The 23,251-nt window shown below is 37.8% G+C and overlaps 1 protein-coding gene across 1 annotated transcript; it reads right to left on the minus strand.

Moving 5' to 3' along the window:
- Positions 1 to 242: 242 nt before the first annotated feature.
- Positions 243 to 22,143, minus strand: LOC136259128 (coatomer subunit alpha-like). Its single transcript, XM_066052594.1, has 19 exons — positions 22,136 to 22,143; positions 21,951 to 22,084; positions 20,628 to 20,716; positions 20,372 to 20,565; positions 20,259 to 20,303; positions 20,200 to 20,210; positions 16,157 to 16,258; positions 15,776 to 15,864; positions 15,562 to 15,636; positions 14,783 to 14,851; positions 14,418 to 14,554; positions 13,351 to 13,423; positions 7,168 to 7,281; positions 6,962 to 7,039; positions 3,509 to 3,592; positions 3,379 to 3,456; positions 3,122 to 3,234; positions 2,759 to 2,840; positions 243 to 420 (listed from the first exon to the last, which is right to left on the minus strand). The coding sequence occupies exons 1-19, from the start codon at positions 22,141 to 22,143 to the stop codon at positions 361 to 363; spliced, it is 1,635 nt and encodes a 544-aa protein (XP_065908666.1). The 3' UTR covers positions 243 to 360.
- Positions 22,144 to 23,251: the final 1,108 nt, after the last annotated feature.

The raw sequence follows: 23,251 nt of genomic DNA on the forward strand, positions 1-23,251 counted from the left end.
TATCCTTACGTGGACAAATTGATATACTACTCAAGCCATTGCTTAGCCCAAGCCATTGCTTAGTCCAAACACTTGAGACTTAAAACTTCCTAATAGTACATTGAATATATACTGACCTGGAAATTAGTATAATTTCATACTCATGATTCTGTTGGATAACATATTGTGCAATTTTGCTGGTACACTTGACCTTATGTATCTAGTTATAGGTTAGTGCCCCTCGAACCCTCACACTTGCATATACCCTATGCTCCTTATTACCAGTGTATAATAGTGTAGTATATTTGCCTGTAAAGGAAAAGGCAAACAAAATTCATACAATTCATTTGACTAGTACAAAGATAAACTTGTTAAACAGTTTTAGCGAAACTGAATTGGACTAATGCGAAGGCTGATTGCATCCCTACCAACTTCTGCCACCTGTAGGAGAACAAACAGTGACATTATAACATGTACGTATGTAGGTGTTGATATGACAAGAGCCACCCTCATCAATAGTGTATAAGAAACAAAACAGTGCTCCCTCGATTATCTGACCCCCTTGGGACCAAGACATGTTCAGATAATCAAAGCCCATTCATTTGTATACAGAGCCCTGTTCAAATACTCTAATAGAACAGTCATTTCTACTGATTGGATAACTAAGTACTTGGATGATAGAGGTTCGGATAATCGAGGGAGCACTGTAATATGAAGATGGTCTTATTAAAGAGGTGACAGTTAAGTCAAGTTTCAAATGAATATGAACACAATGACACTTCATGCAAACACAATACTCATTAGAATCAGATGTAGGCCTTTATTCAGCTCAGAGCATGAAATTGGAATTTCAAAATTCCCCGACAGTGTCAGACTAAATCAAAGAATGTACATATACTACACTCTGTGTGGTAGGATCAAAGTGCTGAAGTGTTCCGTATGGAGGGAAATTTTAGCGCCAACGAACTTTATGTGACTTTGCTACATTTTCTCCTTTCCAAATATTTACCTGTGAAGAACTTGCTGCTGATGGAACCAAACAGTCTCTAGTGCCATCACTAGTACTGAAGTGCTACTGGGCTATCAAGCTAGAGTACTGCCAGTGTCATCAAGCTATATTGAGCTTGGTAGTGCATGTGGCAACCTCAAACCCTGGAGTCCAGACAAATATTCACTATTCCAGAGGGTATAATCTTAAATTTTTAAAGTTAAAACAACCATTTGTTATTGTTGTACAATATAAGGGAAAATTATTGCTAGGACAGAATGGCCAATCAAAAGTAAATTTGATTGGCCATTTCTGAAATTGTATGGCCATAAGATAGAGGTGTACTATCCTGGTGTGCAAAGCACACCCTGCAGTGCGAAGCACAAGCCTTCTAGGGGGGTCTGGGGGCATGCCCCCTAGGAAATTTTTGAAAAAGGATCACTCTGAAATTGAATCTGAGACCACTTTCAGCTACTTATCACTGAACTTTATGCACATTCATTTTACAGAGAATTAATTGTGTTTATTAGTAATACATGTACACAATTTGTATTGCTGCATACATATTTTACAAAAAAAACTATGAATCAATGTATTGTACAGCCAGTTTGTAGACTTAGCTTGGCTAAATGCTTTGTTACAAGTGGTGTTGAGTCAACACAGATTGAATTATAACTATCCAACTAGCTATTTCTCTTGTGAATTACAATAGATCAAAGCTTACTCTCGAACCTGCCGTGTGCAGAACAGTTACCACCTACCTTTCATTCCACTCTCTCCAGCCAGTACATTCTCTACACATTCTAACCATGAAATGGCCATCTTATACTTAATATCGTACCTCCACTTCGCAAATATTACTTTCTTTTCTTCTCCTGGAAAGTGCCCGGTACTCGTGTAGTCAGTGTAGTGATCGCTTCTTCACAACATCGACTGTAACCCACAATTGATAATTGGGGATAAGCATGAGGTGCAGTGCTCTTGAGTCGTGCTTCGACGGATCAAGACTTCATGCAGCGATTAAATAGCTTCGGTATTAAGGAAAGGTAACGATACGATAATAATAATAACTATAGTAATACATGTTCTAAAGACTAATAATAAAGAATTACAGTTGTGAAAATTTGATCGGCACAAATGGCTGACCAACAGCTACATTGATTGGTCAACAGCATCACTTGGTCGGAAAATGGCTGATGGCCGACCGTTATATTGTACACTGGTAATAATATCTGGTATTTTCAAATATGGGTAGAATAAAGTGCCTCATACATCAGACATCATTTTTAGTGTTTATCTGACCAAATTGATGTGAGATACTGAATGCATCACGAAAAATTCTTGCGATTTGTCCTCTGGTTATGCTAGCCGGTTTTCAATATCTAGACACCGAAGTCCATCACTGTATTTGTAAGAGTAGTCATACATTGTATCACTAACAGCATACAGTGATGGTTTTTTTGTTTTGTATATTACGTAATTGCCCAATAATTCACATAACTGCAGATACAGAGAGTACTGTATGGAAGGAACTTTGGCTAATAAAACAAAATAGCATTGTAGGCAAAATGAAATTTGGTGAATTGTTAGCATAGTGAATGCCTGGTTTAATTAATTGCTTATTACTTTACCTGGTTTGTGCCACGTACAAGCATCTACGGACTACACAACAATCAACTACAAGGTCTACAACATTTAACTACATATGCCAATATGTCACTGAAGTTTGAATTTATGCAATTCTAAAGTTGCTTTGTCACCTACAGAAATAGTTATTGCACTATCACTTACCATGCACACTTTGCAGACATTTCCTTTATAGTCGGGAACATAGCTGGCCTGACATAATGGACACTTCTCCTGTGCCTTGCCACTGTGGGAGGATAATAATAAAATAGTAAGGGGATTACAAAGTTTTTATGAGGGAGAGTATCCTACTTTAAGTACACCCAGCAAACACACTGAGTTAAGTAACACCTTAAATAAGCTGTTCTCAGAATAAAGATGGACCTAATCACTAAACAACATGGAGTTCTCTATTATCATTAGAGGATCAAAGGTGAATTTAACACTGTGTGTTTGTACAGGCTCTTTTAGGCAGTTAGATACTTTACTCCATACAAAATGTTATGAAGTCTTGGCTAGACTACTTACCGGTAGAGTGGCTTGTAGGTGGATGCACATACGGTGAAGGGATTATGCTCATCATATTGTAACTTGTGAGTATCAGTGAGGTTCTTGTCACAAGCTTGTAGAATCTTCCTAGTCTGTGTGTGAAAATAATGGAGTTGCATACACATCACTATAAAAGTTAATTGGTTCAAGTAATATAGTCTCAATGTACAGTAAGCTTCCTTTCAGAGGTAGTCGGTCATGAAACTATTACTAGACGTGTTCATGGTCTTTCTTACCTGTGCTGAAACTTCTGGTTTCGGTCCCAGTTCTAGTAGCCTCCTAGCAAATGATGCTGCTGTTTTGAAATTCTTGAGCTGTTAACCACATGTGTATGTAATTATAGCAACAGTTATGTGTGGTGTGCACCTTATAGAATAAATTGAGGGCAGTTCGTAGTGTGAGAATGAGATGTACTGGTTGTAAGTCACAATGTGTGAAATAAGCTGCCATCTGTTGAGAATAAGATACATATAAAAACAGCAGATATACAGTGCAACCTCCCTTATCTGGGCCTCTATTATCCAGGCACCTCCATTATCCCAACAGCCCAAATTGGTCATGTAGCTTGTAGTTTATTGACCATAATGGAGTTTGGTTTAGATGAAAACACAAGGAGGGAGCCTAAAGGTTGCTGTTTATGGGACTGTTTGGTGGCTTGTTTAGTCTACTACTAATAACTACCACTTGGTTGCTAGGTGATATGGATTTTTACAGCCCAGGGGAGTGACCATGAATGCTCTGTAATGACTCCCCTTCTGCCCACTAAACAGGATGGTATATTTAGCAGAATGGCAGAAACAACGGAATGGCAGAAACAGCGGAATGGCAGAAACAGCAGAAACAGTAGAATCGTTTACAGATTATTGACAGTCTTAGAACATCCACTACCAGTTAGTTCCTCACTGTTACATATAGAACAGCTACATAGAACAGCTACATAGAACAGCTACATAGAACAACTACATAGAACAGCTACATAGAACAGCTACATAGAACAGCTACATAGAACAACTACATAGAACAGCTACATAGAACAGCTACATAGAACAGCTACATAGAACAGCTACATAGAACAGCTACATAGAACAGCTACATAGAACAGCTACATAGAACAACTACATAGAACAGCTACATAGAACAGCTACATAGAACAACTACATAGAACAGCTACATAGAACAGCTACATAGAACAGCTACATAGAACAGCTACATAGAACAACTACATAGAACAGCTACATAGAACAGCTACATAGAACAGCTACATAGAACAGCTACATAGAATAGCTACATAGAACAGCTACACAGAACAGCTACAGAGAACAGCTACAGCTACAGAGAACAGCTACATAGAACAGCTACATAGAACAACTACATAGAACAACTACATAGAACAGCTACATAGAACAGCTACATAGAACAGCTACATAGAACAGCTACATAGAACAGCTACATAGAACAGCTACATAGAACAACTACATAGAACAGCTACATAGAACAACTACATAGAACAGCTACATAGAACAGCTACATAGAATAGCTACATAGAACAGCTACACAGAACAACTACATAGAACAGCTACATAGAACAGCTACATAGAACAGCTACACAGAACAACTACATAGAACAGCTACATAGAACAGCTACATAGAACAGCTACATAGAACAACTACATAGAACAGCTACATAGAACAACTACATAGAACAGCTACATAGAACAGCTACATAGAACAGCTACATAGAACAGCTACATAGAACAACTACATAGAACAGCTACATAGAGCAGCTACATAGAACAGCTACATAGAACAGCTACATAGAATAGCTACATAGAACAGCTACACAGAACAGCTACAGAGAACAGCTACAGCTACAGAGAACAGCTACATAGAACAGCTACATAGAACAGCTACATAGAACAGCTACATAGAACAGCTACATAGAACAGCTACACAGAACAACTACATAGAACAGCTACATAGAACAGCTACATAGAACAGCTACATAGAACAGCTACATAGAACAGCTACATAGAACAACTACATAGAACAGTTACATAGAACAGCTACATAGAACAGCTACATAGAACAGCTACATAGAACAGCTACACAGAAGTTCTGTGTAGCTGTTCTATGTAGCTGTTCTATGTAGCTGTTCTATGTAGCTGTTCTGTGACAGAACAGCTACATAGAACAGCTACATAGAACAACTACATAGAACAGTTACATAGAACAGTTACATAGAACAGCTACATAGAACAGCTACACAGAAGTTCTGTGTAGCTGTTCTATGTAGCTGTTCTGTGACAGAACAGCTACATAGAACAGCTACATAGAACAACTACATAGAACAGTTACATAGAACAGCTACATAGAACAGCTACATAGAACAGATACATAGAACAGCTACATAGAACAGCTACATAGAACAGATACATAGAACAGCTACATAGAACAGCTACATAGAACAGCTACACAGAACAGCTACACAGAACAGCTACATAGAACAGCTACATAGAACAGCTACATAGAACAGCTACATAGAACAGCTACACAGAACAGCTACATAGAACAGCTACATAGAACAGCTACATAGAACAGCTACATAGAACAGCTACATAGAACAACTACATAGAACAGTTACATAGAACAGCTACATAGAACAGCTACATAGAACAGATACATAGAACAGCTACATAGAACAGCTACATAGAACAGCTACATAGAACAGATACATAGAACAGCTACATAGAACAGCTACATAGAACAGCTACATAGAACAGCTACATAGAACAGCTACATAGAACAGCTACATAGAACAGCTACACAGAACAGCTACACAGAACAGCTACATAGAACAGCTACACAGAACAGCTACATAGAACAGCTACATAGAACTCACCACAATTGAAGTGCATAGTATTTGTAGTGTTGATTTTCTGTCTTCTATCATTTGTGGCAATCAATTCTTAGACTTTAGTCATATCTCGAGCCTCATCAGTTAATTTAATGATTTACTGATCATCACCTTCCAATTAACACCCCATATTTTAAAGTGCATGTTACTAGAAGTGCCTTATAGCTAGTTACCAAACACATGATAAGAGCATTCTAGAATATTCTTTAACTGGTGTTGAATTGTCAGACTTAGTTTTAGGTGGCCATACTCTATTTTCTTGAGGTGGCTTTTACAGATTTTCAATTATAACCGTCCCCCTTGAAGGAGCTTCTGGTAACATGTGCTTCAAAATATTATATGGGGTGTGATGGTTGAGATATGACTACACTCTGAGAATTGATTTCTACAGATAATGTTAAGCTGCAAGATCAGTGATACATAGACCATGTGCTTTAATCGTGGTGAGTTCTATGTAGCTGTTTTTATATGTGTAACAGTGAGCAGCTAGGTGGTGATGAGTGTTCTAAGGCTGTCCATAATCTGTAAGCTATGAATCTGCTGTTTCCGCCAATTTCGCCGTTTCCGCCATTCCGCTAAATATACCATCCCCAACTGAACTGCATACCACTAACTGATAGCAACAACAACATGACTTGTATTTAAGTTAGCCATTTTAACTTAATAGCAGCATGCTATGGACATTTCTGAGTTATGGACAGTAGTATGTACCAGACCGCCCAGATAAGAGAGGTTCAAATTACCCTAAGTGAACAACACAACTAATACTACAGGTATTTTGCGAGTGAGCATTGTGCAAATGTAATGCAGCATAAACACATCACATGCTGTGGCACACAATTACACACACACACCGTTACACACCATTACACACACACACTATAGATACTTCAGGTGATAGTTACCTTAGGAAGATCCTTCCTGGTGATTTCCATACTGAGTTCCACCACATACTCTCGGCATATTGACATCAATTGCTGTGCCTATAATCAATGTAACACTTTAATACAACATACACGGCCAACTGACAATATATTATATAGGAAGCACAACACTAACAAATACACAGAGCCTGTGGGACGATGTGCACATGTAGTGGAGGTGTATAAACCTCAGCAATTTCTTGTTTGTTATCCACCATCAATAGTGTAATACTGAGTAGCAGTGACTGGAACTTGTGGACTGCATCTTGGAATTTGCCTGTTGTGGTGGACTGGTAGGCTGCCTATTGTCGATCAAGTGATAAATGACACTTATAGCATGTGTAGTGTGGTGTACTAAACACAACACATGTTCCAACACACACAGAGAATAATAACACACATGTATGAATCCACATGCATACAGCTAATGTAAGCAATCAAATATCAACTGACGTCTATTTATCGGCTCTGTATTTCGCTCAACATCTGGCAATAATACTTATATTGTTTTGCCTATTTAAAATCATCTAGAAGCTACTGTACTCTATCCTTGGCAGAACATGAAAAGGTTTGTTGTTAAATGGTTTATTAGCTAATATCTGCTGTATTTGCTAAACGTGTAATCGTCTTTTTTTGCTGTAGGTTCATTGTGTGGCATGCCATACAAGAAAAAGGCATTTAGATGGCATTCAAATGGCACTACAATGCCAAGTCCACCACAGAACAATCCCAAATCGGTGTGGAAACAGTGGACAGACCAGCAAATGCAGGATGTGTCACCTCAACCCTAATACAGCTTCTCAGAAGCACGGCATACCTTATTCTACTCTTAAGGATATACTGAGTGGGAGAGTTGTACATGGGACTAAACCTATAATTATCTGCAGTAGAGGAAGAAAAGCTGGCAGGGCATTTAATTGATGCAGCAAATATTGGCTATGGCAAAACTTGTGGAAATTTATTATATCTATATGTGGTGCTAAAAGCAAATGTATCCTTGATAGCTTCCAGGGTTACTCATGAGTGGTAGAGGTTTCTAAAGGGGAGCTCATCTTTGAGTTCATGCCGGGCAATTCCACTGCTGCAATTAGGACAAATGCTGAAAGTTAAGAAAGCATGTATAATCACTTTGACAAGTTAAAGAACATATTTTGATGACAGAGGGTTTTGGAATCACCCAGAAGCAATTTACAACATGGATGATACTGGTATGCCACTAGAACCTTGTCCGCTAAAGATTGCTTCAAAGAAAGGGCAAAAGAAGTTCCATTATCAAACACCTGGGAAAAAGCAGCAGATAATGGTGATTGGCTGTGTAAGTGTCACTGGACAGTGCTTACATCATTTTGTAATTTTTACTACAAAAAATTGAATCACTTGTGGTGTAGGAATGAAGTGAGTGGGACCAACTATGTGTACAGTGAAAAGGGCTGGATTGACTTGAAAAGCATCTTTTAGTGCATGTAGTTGCACGCTCCCCCTGTTGTTAATGTTATATGGTCACGGCACCCACTCAGATTTGATGCCACTGAAGTTTACTAGAGACCACACAAAGTGACGATATTTCATCTGCTCCTTCATACAACCCATGAGCACCAGCCCCTAGATTGCAGTCTATTTAAGCCACTGAAGGATTATTGGAGACAGGAATGCCATAAGGTTTACTCTACAAATCCTGGGACAATCATCATAAACTTCAACTTTGTATTTCAAAATGAGTGGCTGAATGCTATTACACCAGTAAATGTTGTGTCTGGCTGCAGAAAAAACAGCTGTTTATCCTTTTAACCAATATTCCATATCATGTGTAAGTGTTTCTGTTACGTCTAACAGGCAGCCAAGGAGGTGAGGATGTGATGGCATGTTCATTACCATTTTGATGGTCAATAATTCTAACATGTTGACTCTATTATTTCAGATGTTGTTTCTGAAGGTCAAGGCAATGCATTCAAGGAAATGACAATGTGACTGAAGGTGTGTACATCTGTATTAATCATTAATTTTAATGCCTCAATTTCAGATCCCGACACAAGAATTTTGCTTTATACAGCCAAGACAATGATGCAGTGATACGTATAGTATTAATAGTAGCTCAGTTTATATGGGGAGTCCAAAAAACACAGAATACGGAATAACGGAATAAGCGAAAATTGCATTCTTAACATTTTACTACTATTTATATCCTCTACAGTATTTATACAATACTCACCTCGTAACAATTCCACCGAGAATGCAATTGCAATGGCAGACAACACAAAGGCAATCCTCAGGGCAATCTTTAAATAGAATGAGCACAAAACTAACCACTCCATCTAAGCTAAACTACTTTCTAATACATTTTGCTACACAATCGCTACAACACTATAAGCTCTTTCTGCTATACTCGCTTATACCAACTGTCGCACATGAGTAACTGCCTGAATTAATTAGTGAAAAAACACTCCATCCCTAAGAAATCTACTCTGAAATAATCTACTTTAGCTAACCTTCCTCAACTTTGTGAATTATCCATCACCAAACAACTGTGATATAAATTCAAAGGGGTTAAGTGCTGTGTTTAGCTCCCATCATTTTACTCTAATAAATTCGGGCAGTTACTCGTGTGTGATGACTGGTATAAGCAAGTGTAGGAGAAAGAACTTATAGTTTTGTAGCAATTGTGTAGTACAGTGTATTAGAAAGTAGTTTAGCTTAGTTAGATTATTCTGGAGTGGTTAGTTTTGTGCTCATTCTATTTAAAGTTCACTCTGAGGATCGCCTTTGTGTTGTCTGCCATTGCGATTGCATTCTCGGTGGAATTGTTACGAGGTGAGTTTTGTATAAATACTGTAGAGGGTATAAATAGTAGTAAAATGTTAAGAATGTAATTTCCACTTATTCCGTTATTCTGTGTTTTTTGGACTCCCATTTGTATGTGTACTTTAGATGTTGATGAGCAGGAGGAAGGTCAAGATGTATTCAGCAATAATGTTTTGACAGTTTTCAGAATCAGAAGAACTAAGTTCTCATCGTTTTGAAAATGGGTTCAGTTTGGCTGTCCCAAAATATAAGAGTAGCTTGTAACTGCATTAAAAACAAGTGCTGAAGTGCCTTCATTGGCTGCTGTGAGGGAGAGGTTGTTACATGAAGAAACTAAAATGAAGAGCAGATCAAGCTGGCCAGCAAAGTCAGGAAGAAGCACTCGCAGCCAATTTCAAAAGGACGTTAAGGTGTCATTTTTGCAATAAGCCAAGAAAGATTGTGAGGAACTTGCAAAGTTAAAGGGTCAGTACAGGTCAAGAAAAAATACCAAGATGAAGGTAACTATAACTGAATATGACATCAGTGATGACAGCAACAGCACTGGTTGGTAGTGCAGCATGCCCTCATCTGAATGTAATGCTCATGACAGATGGACGCTAGACTCAGGAGCCACATGCAACATGAGATGCTGTTCAGTCATTATCAAGCCTTCAAACACCACTAAATGTTGTGCTTGGACTTGCAGTCAATAAACCAAAGAAGTGTTGTGTTGGTAAATCAAAAGCATATACACTGCATGATGTACTTCTTGTACTTGATCAGACATACAACCTGTTCAGTGTGACTTCAGCATCCAAGAAAGGCAAAGTGACCACATAATTATAATCAGTGTAGTACAAACTCCCTTCTCTGCACCCAACAGCCAAAAGAGTAGACTTGGTATCCTTGATTTCACACTTCTGGTGTACATCAAGCCTGCCCACAGGTTAGTTGTAAGGCAAGACTTGACTACTTGAGGACTCAAGGAATGCAAGAAATAAAATGGTGGAAGGAATAGATGTTGATGGGAAAAAAAGTTTGGCTTTTGTGAATGTTGTGTTGAAGGAAAAAGCCATTGTCTCATTTGTCTGTCATTAGGGCCAACCACCTACTGGAGCTGGTACACAGTGATGTATGTGACAGAATAGGAACCCGATCCCTGGGAGGAGGTGGGTACTTTGTAGCAACAAGAGCTCTCCATTTTCTAAACTGCTTTGTGTTTAAATATATACCCATATGTGCAGTGTGTGATCATCAATAAATGCTGAGAAATCAACTGGAAGGAAGGTTAAGGCCCTACGTTGTGATAATGAAGGTGAATACACCTCTGGTGAATTTGTTGCGTATCTTACCCAAGAAGGAATCAAAAAAGAGCTGACAACACCTCACACACCCCAGCTGAATGGTACTGCTGACAGGCTTAATTAAATGCTCATCAAGCGTGTACATACCATGTTAGCAGACTCTAGGGTTGCCTCACAGGTTCTGGGCAGAGGCACTGTCAACATGTGTTGATCTAAGAAATCATTGTTCAAAAAATCATTAAGCGGAATACTGTACCCTTTATGAAGGGTGGTGTGGTATCAAAGTTCCCTTCGCATTTTTGGCTGCAGTGCATATGCCGATGTGCCTAAAGTTGAAAGGCTCAAGCTAGACCCCAAGGAAGGTGTAATAATTGACTATGGTCAGAAAGGATATTGGCTATATGATCTAGAAAAAATGATAGCTAACATATTCACAACCAAAGTGTTTGTGAAGCTTCGATCCTTAACCGAAGTTGCTGAACTTGCTGACTGAGATCGAGGAGTGTTGGAGATTAACAATCCGATCATTCTTTTTGTAAATCACATAATTGAATGCCATGTCTATCAAGCATTGATTGTTTAGCTGTGTGAACTGTCTGGTGGTCTAACAGAAATAGACATGTTTTGACTTGTTCAGTGATGACGTGGAAACAGAAAGGAGTGGCTTAGATGCAGTTGTGGTAGATGGATCCATGAAGATAACATGGACAGTGATGCTACAAAACTGTGTCCTCTTTGTTAAATGTAATTTATTAAATGCTTTCATTCAATGTATTGAAATTTCATTTTACTGTATTTCTAGTTTTGCGCATAAGAATTTTGGTGTAATTACAAATAGATGTCAAAGATTATTTTGAGAAGTTGGCAGAATAAAGATTTTAAAAGCACCCGAGTGGCATGAGAGATTACTGAAATCAACCGGTAATAGATGTACGGAGGTTACTGACCGGCCGACAATTGATGTCAAGCAATGATAAATGATTCCTTATAGCACTCCCTCAGTGTGAGATAGCTTCTTATCCCTTAAACCCAAAGACTGGATTTAAACATAAATACGCGTGCCTTGCACAATGTGCTGTAACTTACGAAGTGTTTGTCCTATGGCTACGCAATTTACATCATTATACTTGTGATGTAACAAGGATAAAATGATACCTCCATATTTGTTATAGTTATATCACAGCAGTTATAGAATATCTTAGCTTTTGAGATGACCACAATAAACGGTGAGGTCAAAACTAGCCATGTACGTAACTTTACGGTAAGGAAATACACAAACACTATACATATCTTTATAAAATGGTCCATAACTCGATGATGGTTGCTCCTATCACCTTGCAGCAAGTTCCATTCAATTCACCATTAAATTTTCTATCAGGCCATATACGACTTATGTGAATAAACCCACAATCGAAATTAAACACGTGGCTAGAATTTGAAACATGGAGACGCAACTTGCTGTCATTCATTGCTTCATAACAAGTAAGGCACCGTAGTTACAGTGTTTATTTAAGAGGTTATGAAGAAGCTGTTGAATAATTTTACTGGCAGTGAAATTATGAATTTTATGCAACAGTTACACAACATTTATTTCGTATACTGACATCAGCACCAGTAGTTATGTGGGAGAACACTATTAAAAACCAGCTGAGAATAACAGTCTACTGCTGTAAAAGGCATAAACAAGCATTTGAGGAATAATTAATGCTACACAACAACTTGTGTTCAGGTATCACAACCAGGCCAGTTGTAACAGCAGTGTCATTGCAACAAAATGAAATGCTTCATCTCAAACAGAATTACCACTCCCTCTACTACAATGTATCACCTTTGTTACGATGTTAGACAGTTCAGGAAACATTATAAGCTAGCTCACTTGTCTTATAATTTTACAAGACCAGCATAACCTCGAGCGTAAAATAGCACCAGGCACAGGTGTTCACTAATAATGATGTGTTTTGTTATAATTACATCATAAACTGGAACAGCTTAATGATGTAAACAATCTGAGCACATGGCCCCTTTAACCTTCTCCAAGTAGCTCAGTGAACAGACTTTTAAACAATGTGTAGTGCTATAAAAATTAAGGCACCCCACCTAGTGTCACCATGAGTGCTCATATTGTGTGAACACACATCTCCCTAAAGTTCCTTGCAAGAATTGGTAAGTAGATGAAGGTTGTGGTTATTACTTGGTGGTAAAACGTTAAAAATTTTATCTCCCAGTTGTGAGAATTTTAGAAGGGTACGTAACATGGTCAATAATTGATTTCTTATGCAATGTTACCTGTAATTTCTCTACGAGATGTGATAGCTTCAGTCCAACTGCAGGTAGACCATTACGAGCACCAGTTTCTTGCCTATGACAACCAAACCACACACTCTCACTACAGCAACAACATACTAATTCACTCTATTCTGTAAACTCACACATGTGTGTATTTTACATAACATACCAGGTTCGCAAGTAAATCACGGGGCATATGCACTCATGGCTTTATTCAGGGGGCAGTGGGTGTTTGCCCTCCCCTTAACAAGCTCCTGCCCCCCATAAATAATGAGGACTTAGATTAACAATAATTTTAATACTGGATGAAAATAAATTCTGGCAAGTACAGTAGCTGAGAACTATACCTGAGAATGCTATAGGAACAATAACAAACTGAATAGTTAGAGTTGTGAAACTTACAATCAATCAGTAAAGATGGTAATAATCATGTCACAGTAAAGAAAGTGTTGAATGTAGCAGTCAGTGGTAAAACCTTTTATTTGTTGTAACCATTTTGTAACAGTTTTGGCTTGTTTGTCTGCGAAAAGTTTGGTTACAAGTAGGAACGCAACAATTATGCCAGCATAATTTCAAGCATAGACAAATAATTGGTATCAGTAAATTTGAAAATATGCAACACTATTATTTTCATTCTTCAACATTGATATCACACTTGTTGTAGGATAAAATTTTATGTGTAATGACTTGTTGCCTATTCTACAAATTTTAAAAATTAAGTCTAGCATAAAAATTATAGAATTAAGTTAAGTGAACTGGATAACCAGCAGTTATGATGATCTGCCCAGAAACCAGTTATGATATTTTTGTCCAGTTTCACAGTTCTACTTCTGGTCATTCTCAGGTATATGACCAGAAACAATCTGAGAGGTTCTAAAATTCCTTGGGGTGGGGAGCAACATGCCCTCTGTCCCCATGGTAAGCACATGGATTTTTACCCCTTACTTACCCTTATTTTGTACCCCTCCCCCCAGTTATTTCCTAAACGAATACCTAGGCAGTAACTACCACTACATTTAACACACACACCACACACACATACATGTACACACACACAAATACATTACCAGTTTCTGTTAGGGCTCTCAAACAGACAAGGAGTAGCTGGTAGAGCTACAATGGCTGATCGTGATCGAGCATAGGTGCTCATGAACAATGGCCGGTATGGCTCAAACTCCACCACCCCTAGTTGATCTTGTAATAGCTATGGTGAAATGAATATAATATCGACATGACGTATAACAGTAGAATAATCATTTTGGATGACGATCCTATTTACATCACAATAATTATATCAAATTTTAACTACATATATCTCGCAAGAATTAGACATGACAAAAATCTGTCCTAAACAAGTCATTACATTTGTATACAAAGATCACCACTAACTGATTTTTCAAACATGAAGATGTATTACAGGTACTCCACTTACTCTCATTGCTGACTCAAATGATCCAGCTAGAACATGATCCACCGGTAGCTGTGAGTTGTTTACCCATACCTGTTTGTGCAACAATAAACAACAAATATTTTAAACAACAAAGTCCCAATGTAATAAGAGTACAATATAATATATGGAAAAAACTTGACAAAATGTCTTTTCAAGGAAAGAAAATGTACAACAGTTTCATATGGTACTAAACATATTACAAACAGCCAAGGGTATATACCAGCGTTGAAACCGGGTCGGGTCATCCGGGTCATCCGGGTCACATTTTCTCCGGGTCATCCGAGTCTGACCTGGTTTACAATTTATCCGGGTCTGACCCGGATTGGATCACGTGAGAAACGAAATTGTTCGTTTGACGACGTGGAAACTTCTAAACGCTATCGTGTAGCTCTTTCGTGAACCGTGCCCACTTATCGCATTACCAACATACGCGAGGGTAGCTATTGTCAGTAGGTGAAGACCTTTTTTTTTTTTTTTTTTTGGTCTTCAACCTACAGATAGGCTGAAGTTGCAATATTTACTCAACACGAATCGAACGCTCAAAATGTAGACTCGTTCGCTCGCTCAAGACTAGCCGAAACACATCTCGGCTTTAATTAATCTGGGTTAATCCGGGTCACATCCGGGTCAGTGGGTCATCCGGGTCAGCAGTAGTGACCCGGTTTCAACGTTGGTATATACATGTAACAGTGTACACAAAAACAAACACTGCACAACACAGATACACACTAGACACAGATGTGAATACACACATTGTTTACCTGTTGTTGTGATATGCCATTGGTTGGGGGTACGAAGTAACCTTCACCACCAGAAGTTGCAGTAACATCGACTTCCTGTAAGAGAGAGATCATGTCAAAGTGAGTATTCTTGTGTGCATGTGCTTAATTAAGTATGAATAAAGACCAGAAGCTGACATATAACACACTTATGAACTACAAGCACTTGGGAATTAGTAGTATAATAATAACTAACCAGATCAGTTGGTAGCTCAAGATCATCTCCCACATCCCATCCACCACCATCCTCAGCTGCATCTTCCTCTCCCGGGATTACATCATCAGCTACATACCAACATATACAATGTCTAGTTATTGCCATTGTGTGTGTGTGTGTGTGTGTGTGTGTGTGTGTGTGTGTGTGTGTGTGTGTGTGTGTGTGTGTGTGTGTGTGTGTGTGTGTGTGTGTGTGTGTGTGTGTGTGAGTGTGTGTGTGTGTGTGTGTGTGTGTGTGTATGTGTTGTGTTGTGTATTTATAATACTACACAACTGACTACTATCACTTTACATACAGTACACACTATACTCCCAACACACACACACACACACACACACGCGCGCGCGCACAAAACCATACCCTCATCAATATCAATCTCCTCATCATCCCCCCATCCTCCAGCTTCTACATCATCTTCATCAACATCAATATCAAGTAGGGACTGTGTTGCCAACCTGCTTCCTGTGGTAAAAATGTAGTCATTAGATAGTGACTAATTACTCACAAACAGGTAGAAATGGTTTGTCTAGACAGATTAGAATCACTGCCAAAAAACATATAACAGAAAGTTATTCAATACAGAGGCTTATGGTGTGAGCAGGTGAACGCAGGAGGAATATGATTTCCTGGACTGGACAAGTCAATTCTTAGAGTAAACCATTTTTACTGTAAATAAGGATGAATCACGGTAATCAAACAGCAATCTGGCGGTAGGATGCGCATAAAGTTACTCTAATACAATCTAACTACATTTGCAATACATTTCACTACACAATCGCTACAAAACCGCTAGTCTAGTTCTTTCTGTTAATTGTACTCAATTGATACATACAAGTAACCACGCACAAATTTATTATAGTTGTGTTGTACAAGTAACAGGAGTTAAAGATAACAGCCATCCTCGAACTTACGTATTATGATTAAAGTACTTGGTAAAGGCAGAGCCTGTATACCAGAAGGCCTTACAAAGGCTTGTGGGACACATGGTCCCACTAAAGATGTTCATGTTAACTTCACTAAGTATGTTTGAAAAATAGGAGAAAGAAGAAAAAATCCATGACTGGACCTGGGCAGCCTTGAACCTGCAGCCATCCTCGAACCTGCAGCCATGGATGCCTAAGCTGTTAGGCCACTCCAAGTCATACCTTAGTTTCTGGTCACTCCCAAGCCTACAAATGGATGCGGGCGGGCGGATGATCAGGACTTCAGGACTATAGACTCTACTGTGACAATATACTGTATGGTATTATTATTTGCTCAATTTAGCAAATTCATGTTGATTTTATACTTAACCAACAACATAAGTAGTTGTGCTTCGGCAAAAAATGCACTAGGAAAGTTGTTGATGGATCATGGCTAGCTATACACTGATGTATAGCATTTAAGTATATATTTATTTATTTATTTAGAGTATACTATAGGAAATGTTTTGCTCATGTAGCTACTTATGCTTTCCAAGTGAAATAAATGTCTCATTAGCTATGTCAGGAAAGTATTACTATGACTTATAGCTAAGTTGTTCAAATGATAATGATACACAATGAAATTTAACTTCTATTTTCACATCAGAAATTCTTCATTCAAATGTAAAGTCTTAGCCCACTAGCTATGTGTTTCCAGCCTTCTATTCAGTAACCTTGAGAAAAGTAACTGTCAAAGTTTTGAGTCATTGAGTGCTCCAGACTACTGTTTTTTAGTGATCATCTGGGAATGTTTAAACTATAAGGGTTTCTACTTGCCAATCTAATTTTAGTTATGGAAAAGTTTAAGTTTAAGCTCACCGAATGTTGCCGGCTTCCATACCCCTGTAGTGTTCAGTGATAAGGAATTAGACTAATCATTAGAGGACTATATACATTTGAATTATAAAGTTAAAGCTATGGCCCATCTGCATGGACTAGTAGTTAATGCTACTGAAATTACTTTGGTTACAGAAGCATTAGTAACAGTTATAATCTGAACAGCTATATAATCAAGGACAAAACTAGCTATAGTTAGAAACATTTTATTAGTGTGGCATATATACCTAATATATACCTAATATTAGAGTTAAGAGTAGTGTGACTGCTCTATTGGAATCCCTGAATGCTCTATTAGAGTATATCGATCTTTTGCAGTAAAAAATAAATGTCTTGCTGGGTCACGTGCACCTAAGCACCTGTAATATTAATAATAGTCCTCATAAACTAGGGTTTCAGGTTTACCATGCGGGCGGGTGACCAGAAACTAAGGTTTGACTTGGTGTGGCCTTAAGGAAAGTAAGCTAGTAATTAAATATATTTTAGCCGAACAGCAACCTGATGGGGCTTAATTAGGATGCGCACAAAACTACAATCTCTAATACAATCTAAGCTGAATTACTTTCTAATGCATTTCACTACACAATCGCTACTAGTTCTTTCTGTTGTACTCAACCATGCACACAGCAATTATCAGCCTAAGGGCACATTTTGCGCGTGTACTGAACCCTGATGGAGAGAACAAACACACTGCACTATTAGTGACCACAAGGGGGCCAGACTAAGACTGCACTACGCGAACACACTATATATACATACACACTATACTATTATCATCTCAGTATGTATACACACTCACCGTCACACACCAGAGTGCCACAAGGCGCTCTCTCCTATGTATGCCTCCATAGACGCACGCGTGTACAAATAGTAGTTGTTCACCTGTATTTCACTATCAAGTACGAGATCAAGTAAGGCTGGAAGCGACGGACCGAGGCGCAAAATAAACTGATCACGTGACCAGCAAGAACCACATTAAGCTAGTGATGTCACTCACGGATGTCACCACTAAAATGGTTACAATCATTTACTTAAGTGCTAGTGCAAAAATTGCATACTTTTAAAGTATAGTTACTAGTTGCCATGTAATTCCTACTTTTGAAATATGTTTAGTTTATGTGTATTTGAAAAAGTTCACCAACCTGATTAACTTGTTGGAAACCTAGCTTAGCATCTATAGACTTCACTAATGAAAACATACACAAGCTACCTGATATAAGATATACAATTCTGTGCAAGTCAAACAGGATGCAGATGCCATAGATAACATATTATTTTAATATGGGGCGTTCCATAGGACCCTGTTTTTGCAAGAGTTCACTATATATGAAGTCAGTGTTTTTTTGAAGGAGCCTAGTTAAAGAGAAGTTTGGATAAGCCAAAAAATGTGTTTAGTAATCACAAAGGTGGTAGCTATTTATTTTATGATCACTATAGGCCAAACTCCTCCCAACACCTTTATTTGCATTAAGTATACCTGTAATACAATTATTGCTCTGTTGGGCTGATTATTACAGTACGAGTGTATAGGGATCCCACAGAGCAAAATGATTTCCCCCAAAATGCTGCATTAAAAATCATAATAGAAATATCTTATACCATATAATGGGTAATTTTCAAATGGATTTATTTATGAAAATTTCAAAAACTGCCAACTGTTTGAAATTAAAACTTTTGAAAATAGCTAGCTAGTTACAAAATAAAGCTGAGTAGCTCAGTGGGCATAAGTCATTTTTGCAATTAGTTATCTAGCTCCGTTACACAAATAATAACGTAATACAGCCACATCAGTGATCCCTTTTAACTACGTACAAAGCTAATACGAGAAGCTACCATGCTTGAGAAAAAGCAATCTGGCCAGTGGCCACACAAGGCTACCAGTACCACCATACCATACGGTATACGATGCAATCAGTAGCCTTTTTTATGTTTCTCTGCCCACAGTATGTTGACTATAGTTTCTAGCTAGTAGGCAGCAGATTACGGTTTTGGCGGTGAGTGGATGAGATCATAATAATTTCCACATGAAAAGCTTCTCTTCATGGGTCCAGATCACCTCACCTACACATGATGTGCCCAAATCTATCACACAGAAAGCATCATGATGGAAGAGCTCCACTTAGTAGCAATAGCAAACAACGGTTGGAGTAACATGGTGCGGTACATCTCAATTTAGGAAGGTGGTGCACCACACATCGTGACATTTTCGAAAATATTTATTTGAAATGTTTGCAAGTTGACATTTTTCGAAAATTTAGCCATTTGAAAAATACCCATTATATGGTATGAGAAAATGTACCTTAAGGAAGAGTCTTAATGTGTCTACTGTCAAGTCTATAGCGTTACATTCAAGAAACTCCAGATAATTTAGTAACACATCATTGGATATCGAGAATTGAGATTACATGTTTATTTTACCAACAAAATTACAGTCTATGAATAATACATACAAGTATTATAACACTAGTCTACATACATTGTAACTAAAGTCCAGTCTAAAGTGAACAAGGAGTCTTTATTAGACAGTTGGATAAATGGCATCGGTAGCAATGCCACAGGTATTTTGTCCTCTCAGAACATAAACGTAGCCCTGAACACCCCAACCTGCACCCCAACTAAAAAAAAAAAGATTAAAATCATGTTGTGATGCTACATGCAAGTACTTGTTCTTAACAATGTAAGCATTTTGACCACCAATGTTTCCATAGCTAACAATAAACATAAAATGATTTAAGTCATAATATGATGTTCCGCAGTGAGGTGATCCACTGTACACCCCAGAACGGTAGAACTGTTGAAGGATAGTGAGTAGTTGACTAAGTGATATTTATTATTATCATCAATGCAGTACCAGAGGCATTGAAGCCAGTAGAAATTGGTCCAATTCTTGTTTTCATCACCAGAATTGACTTGAATATAACCAGTACAACTGGCAGCAACTTTAGATGGGTCAAATTTACAACTTGTTACCTATAATTATACATGAATGCATAATTAACTGATCAATACATACTACAGTGTAATTCTCTTACATATCCTTCATAGTTATAAGTATTTTCAGATTGGATACCATGATCTTTAACATATTGGAATGCATTAGATGTACGTCCTCCATTGCAACCTTTGAAATAAATACACCAAAAAATTTGGAATTTTCAACTAATCTAAGTTAGAGTAGGGACCTTAGTACGTCGATAAAAAGTACTGAAACAAGCTGGAGTAGTGCACAATATTAAATCACAGTAAAACAGTAAGAAGTGTTATATCCCTACTGTGCTCAGGATACAGTAGGATATAGCATTTCTTATTGTATTACTGTGATTTAATATTGTACACTACTCCAGCTTGTTTCAGTACTTTTTATCGATGTACTATGGTCCCTACTCTAGTTGAAAATTCCAAATTTTTCTGTGTATTGTTTGTTAACTTTTTTTTGTAAATAATTATTATGACTAGTGAACCCATGTAAAGCACATCTGAAATGGTGCTGTGCACCCTAATTATCGTCTGAAAAGTGAAGTATTTGTTGTCAGCTATGCTCAACCCATTACGCAGCATTTCGAATCAAGAACTGTTTGAAGGGCACCTCTGCAATCCACGAGACGCATACTGAAAGAAATGGTTTCACGTGCCTTAGTTATATCAATTATCGTCTGAAAAGTGAAGTATCCAGTATGCTTTGTTGTCGGCTATGTTCAATCCATTACACAGCAGTACGAATCAAGAACTGTTTGAAGAGCACCTCTGCTACAAAATAGCCACTATGACAAAAAAATATGGACGATTTCTGTTACGAAGGGAAGCCATCACATGCTATCATCAAATCGACACTTTTGATGTCAGCAAAGATGAATGGGACTGTTGGGACACAAAGGAGGACACTGGTAAGTCCATGAAGCATACATTGTACATACTGTGGTATGCCAAAAGGCACCTGTTGGACTGAAGCGATGTCAAACAGTGAAAAAATCAAGCTCATAGTCTTAGCCATTATCGAGTCACGCTTGTCTGAAGGCATCAGTCAGTCAGTCACTAGAAAATTCTGTTAACTAAATTATTTTTAAATTTCCATAGCAACTTGTTGAAATCGTTTCGAGTTGATCTGAAAGCTTATTTGGGCTTAGTTTTACCTAACCAATGCTGCCTCATCATCGTCAGGGATAATTGAGGCTGTTTTTGGGTGATGTTATTTCGTGGGCCATGCCTACTCCTTTGTGGTCCCTACTATACACTACTATCATAGTGTATGATACACACAGTTGTAAATTACTGGATGTGTGTTTCTGTTATATACTACAAATAGCTGTACACAGTTATATACCACAATTTGTTATGTTACAAATTGTTGCACATACCGTCATTCTCATAATCCCAAATACAATCTGTAAGATTTTGTTCACTGAGTGAGATCAGTATTATGAGTTTTATTGTAATGCTGTCCTTCAAGAGCTCCTGTTGCAGCAAAGGACCAGGAACTTGTACACCAACCCTAATATAGTGCAACCGGGCATAAACCTCCAAACTTATTTTACTTCCTCACCCACGCATTTCTTTCTATATGCCACTAGATACATTCTACTGTATAATGTTTTTATCTTTTCATGTGTTGCTTTGCTCATTAGTATTTCATATTTTTTTGCTTTTTTGTGGTTATACATATTTGCAGTGTCTCAGAGCGTACTTTTATAAATTGTGGTTTTCAACAAATTTCACAGAAAAATCAGTAATCTGACTTTACGATGTCATAAAACAAAACTAAAAAGAAATTTACAAAACCCCAGCTACTAATTTTAGGCATTTCTATCTCCTTTCAGAAAATAATGAGTATATGAAAAAATTTTGAAGTATGTGAAACTAGATACATTTTTTCGAAACCCTATGAAAATCACAAAAATCACCATAACTTACTTTTAAAATATTTTTTTACAAATCTGGCACTACTAACTGTCGGACTTGATGAGACCTTTTATCTACTAGAAAATTATTGAAAAACTCAAAAGTATATAAAACTAGATACGAAAAAACCGAAAACCATAAATATACCATTTGCGAGATAATTGTGGTTGTTGCCATGGTAACCTTTGTACAAATATGTACAGATACATGAGTATAACCATGTACAAAAAAAAAACAGAATTAAGATGTGTGATGTATGTCTCAAGTTATAACCAGAAACATGAAATTTAACTTTTTGGAAGTACACGCCCGGTTGCACTATATGGTTATTGCTACTTAATTCCATTGGAAAGCATGCACTTCATTTGTACCTGATCCTTGACTCTCTTACATAACCATGTGACCTGTAGTCAGTGGAGGAAGGAAGAGTTTTTTTAGCTGGAACATAAACAGGAACATTAAGGGCTAGTGTACAAGCTAGCAAACTCCTTAGATCTCTACAAAAAAAGACATTCATAAAACTGTATGCACACAAGCAACATCCACCAAGCTGATTCATCTGCAAGGTGAACCCATGCCTATCAGAGTGCTTGTTATGTTCCTAAATGTAAGCTTTGTTAACTACCCAAGTAGCATAGTGTGTGAGCTCTTCTCTTTCACTTTCCTAAATCTTTTCATAAAGATTCTTCCATTCAATCCATTCTTCACTGGATTCCCCAGTTGATACAAAAGCCACGCTTACATAGAGGTAAGTAGCAAT

This window comes from Dysidea avara, chromosome 1, assembly GCF_963678975.1.
Source record: "Dysidea avara chromosome 1, odDysAvar1.4, whole genome shotgun sequence".
In the NCBI taxonomy this organism is placed as follows: domain Eukaryota; kingdom Metazoa; phylum Porifera; class Demospongiae; order Dictyoceratida; family Dysideidae; genus Dysidea; species Dysidea avara.

Bases quoted from the DNA above. Each gene is read 5' to 3' on its own strand.
- LOC136259128 (XM_066052594.1), bottom strand. The intron at 15,865-16,156 runs GTATGGTTTTGT...GTTGGTATGTAG, and splicing joins GGAGATTGATATTGATGAGG to CTGATGATGTAATCCCGGGA. The intron at 3,593-6,961 runs GTAACTATCACC...TATTCTCAACAG, and splicing joins CCAGGAAGGATCTTCCTAAG to ATGGCAGCTTATTTCACACA.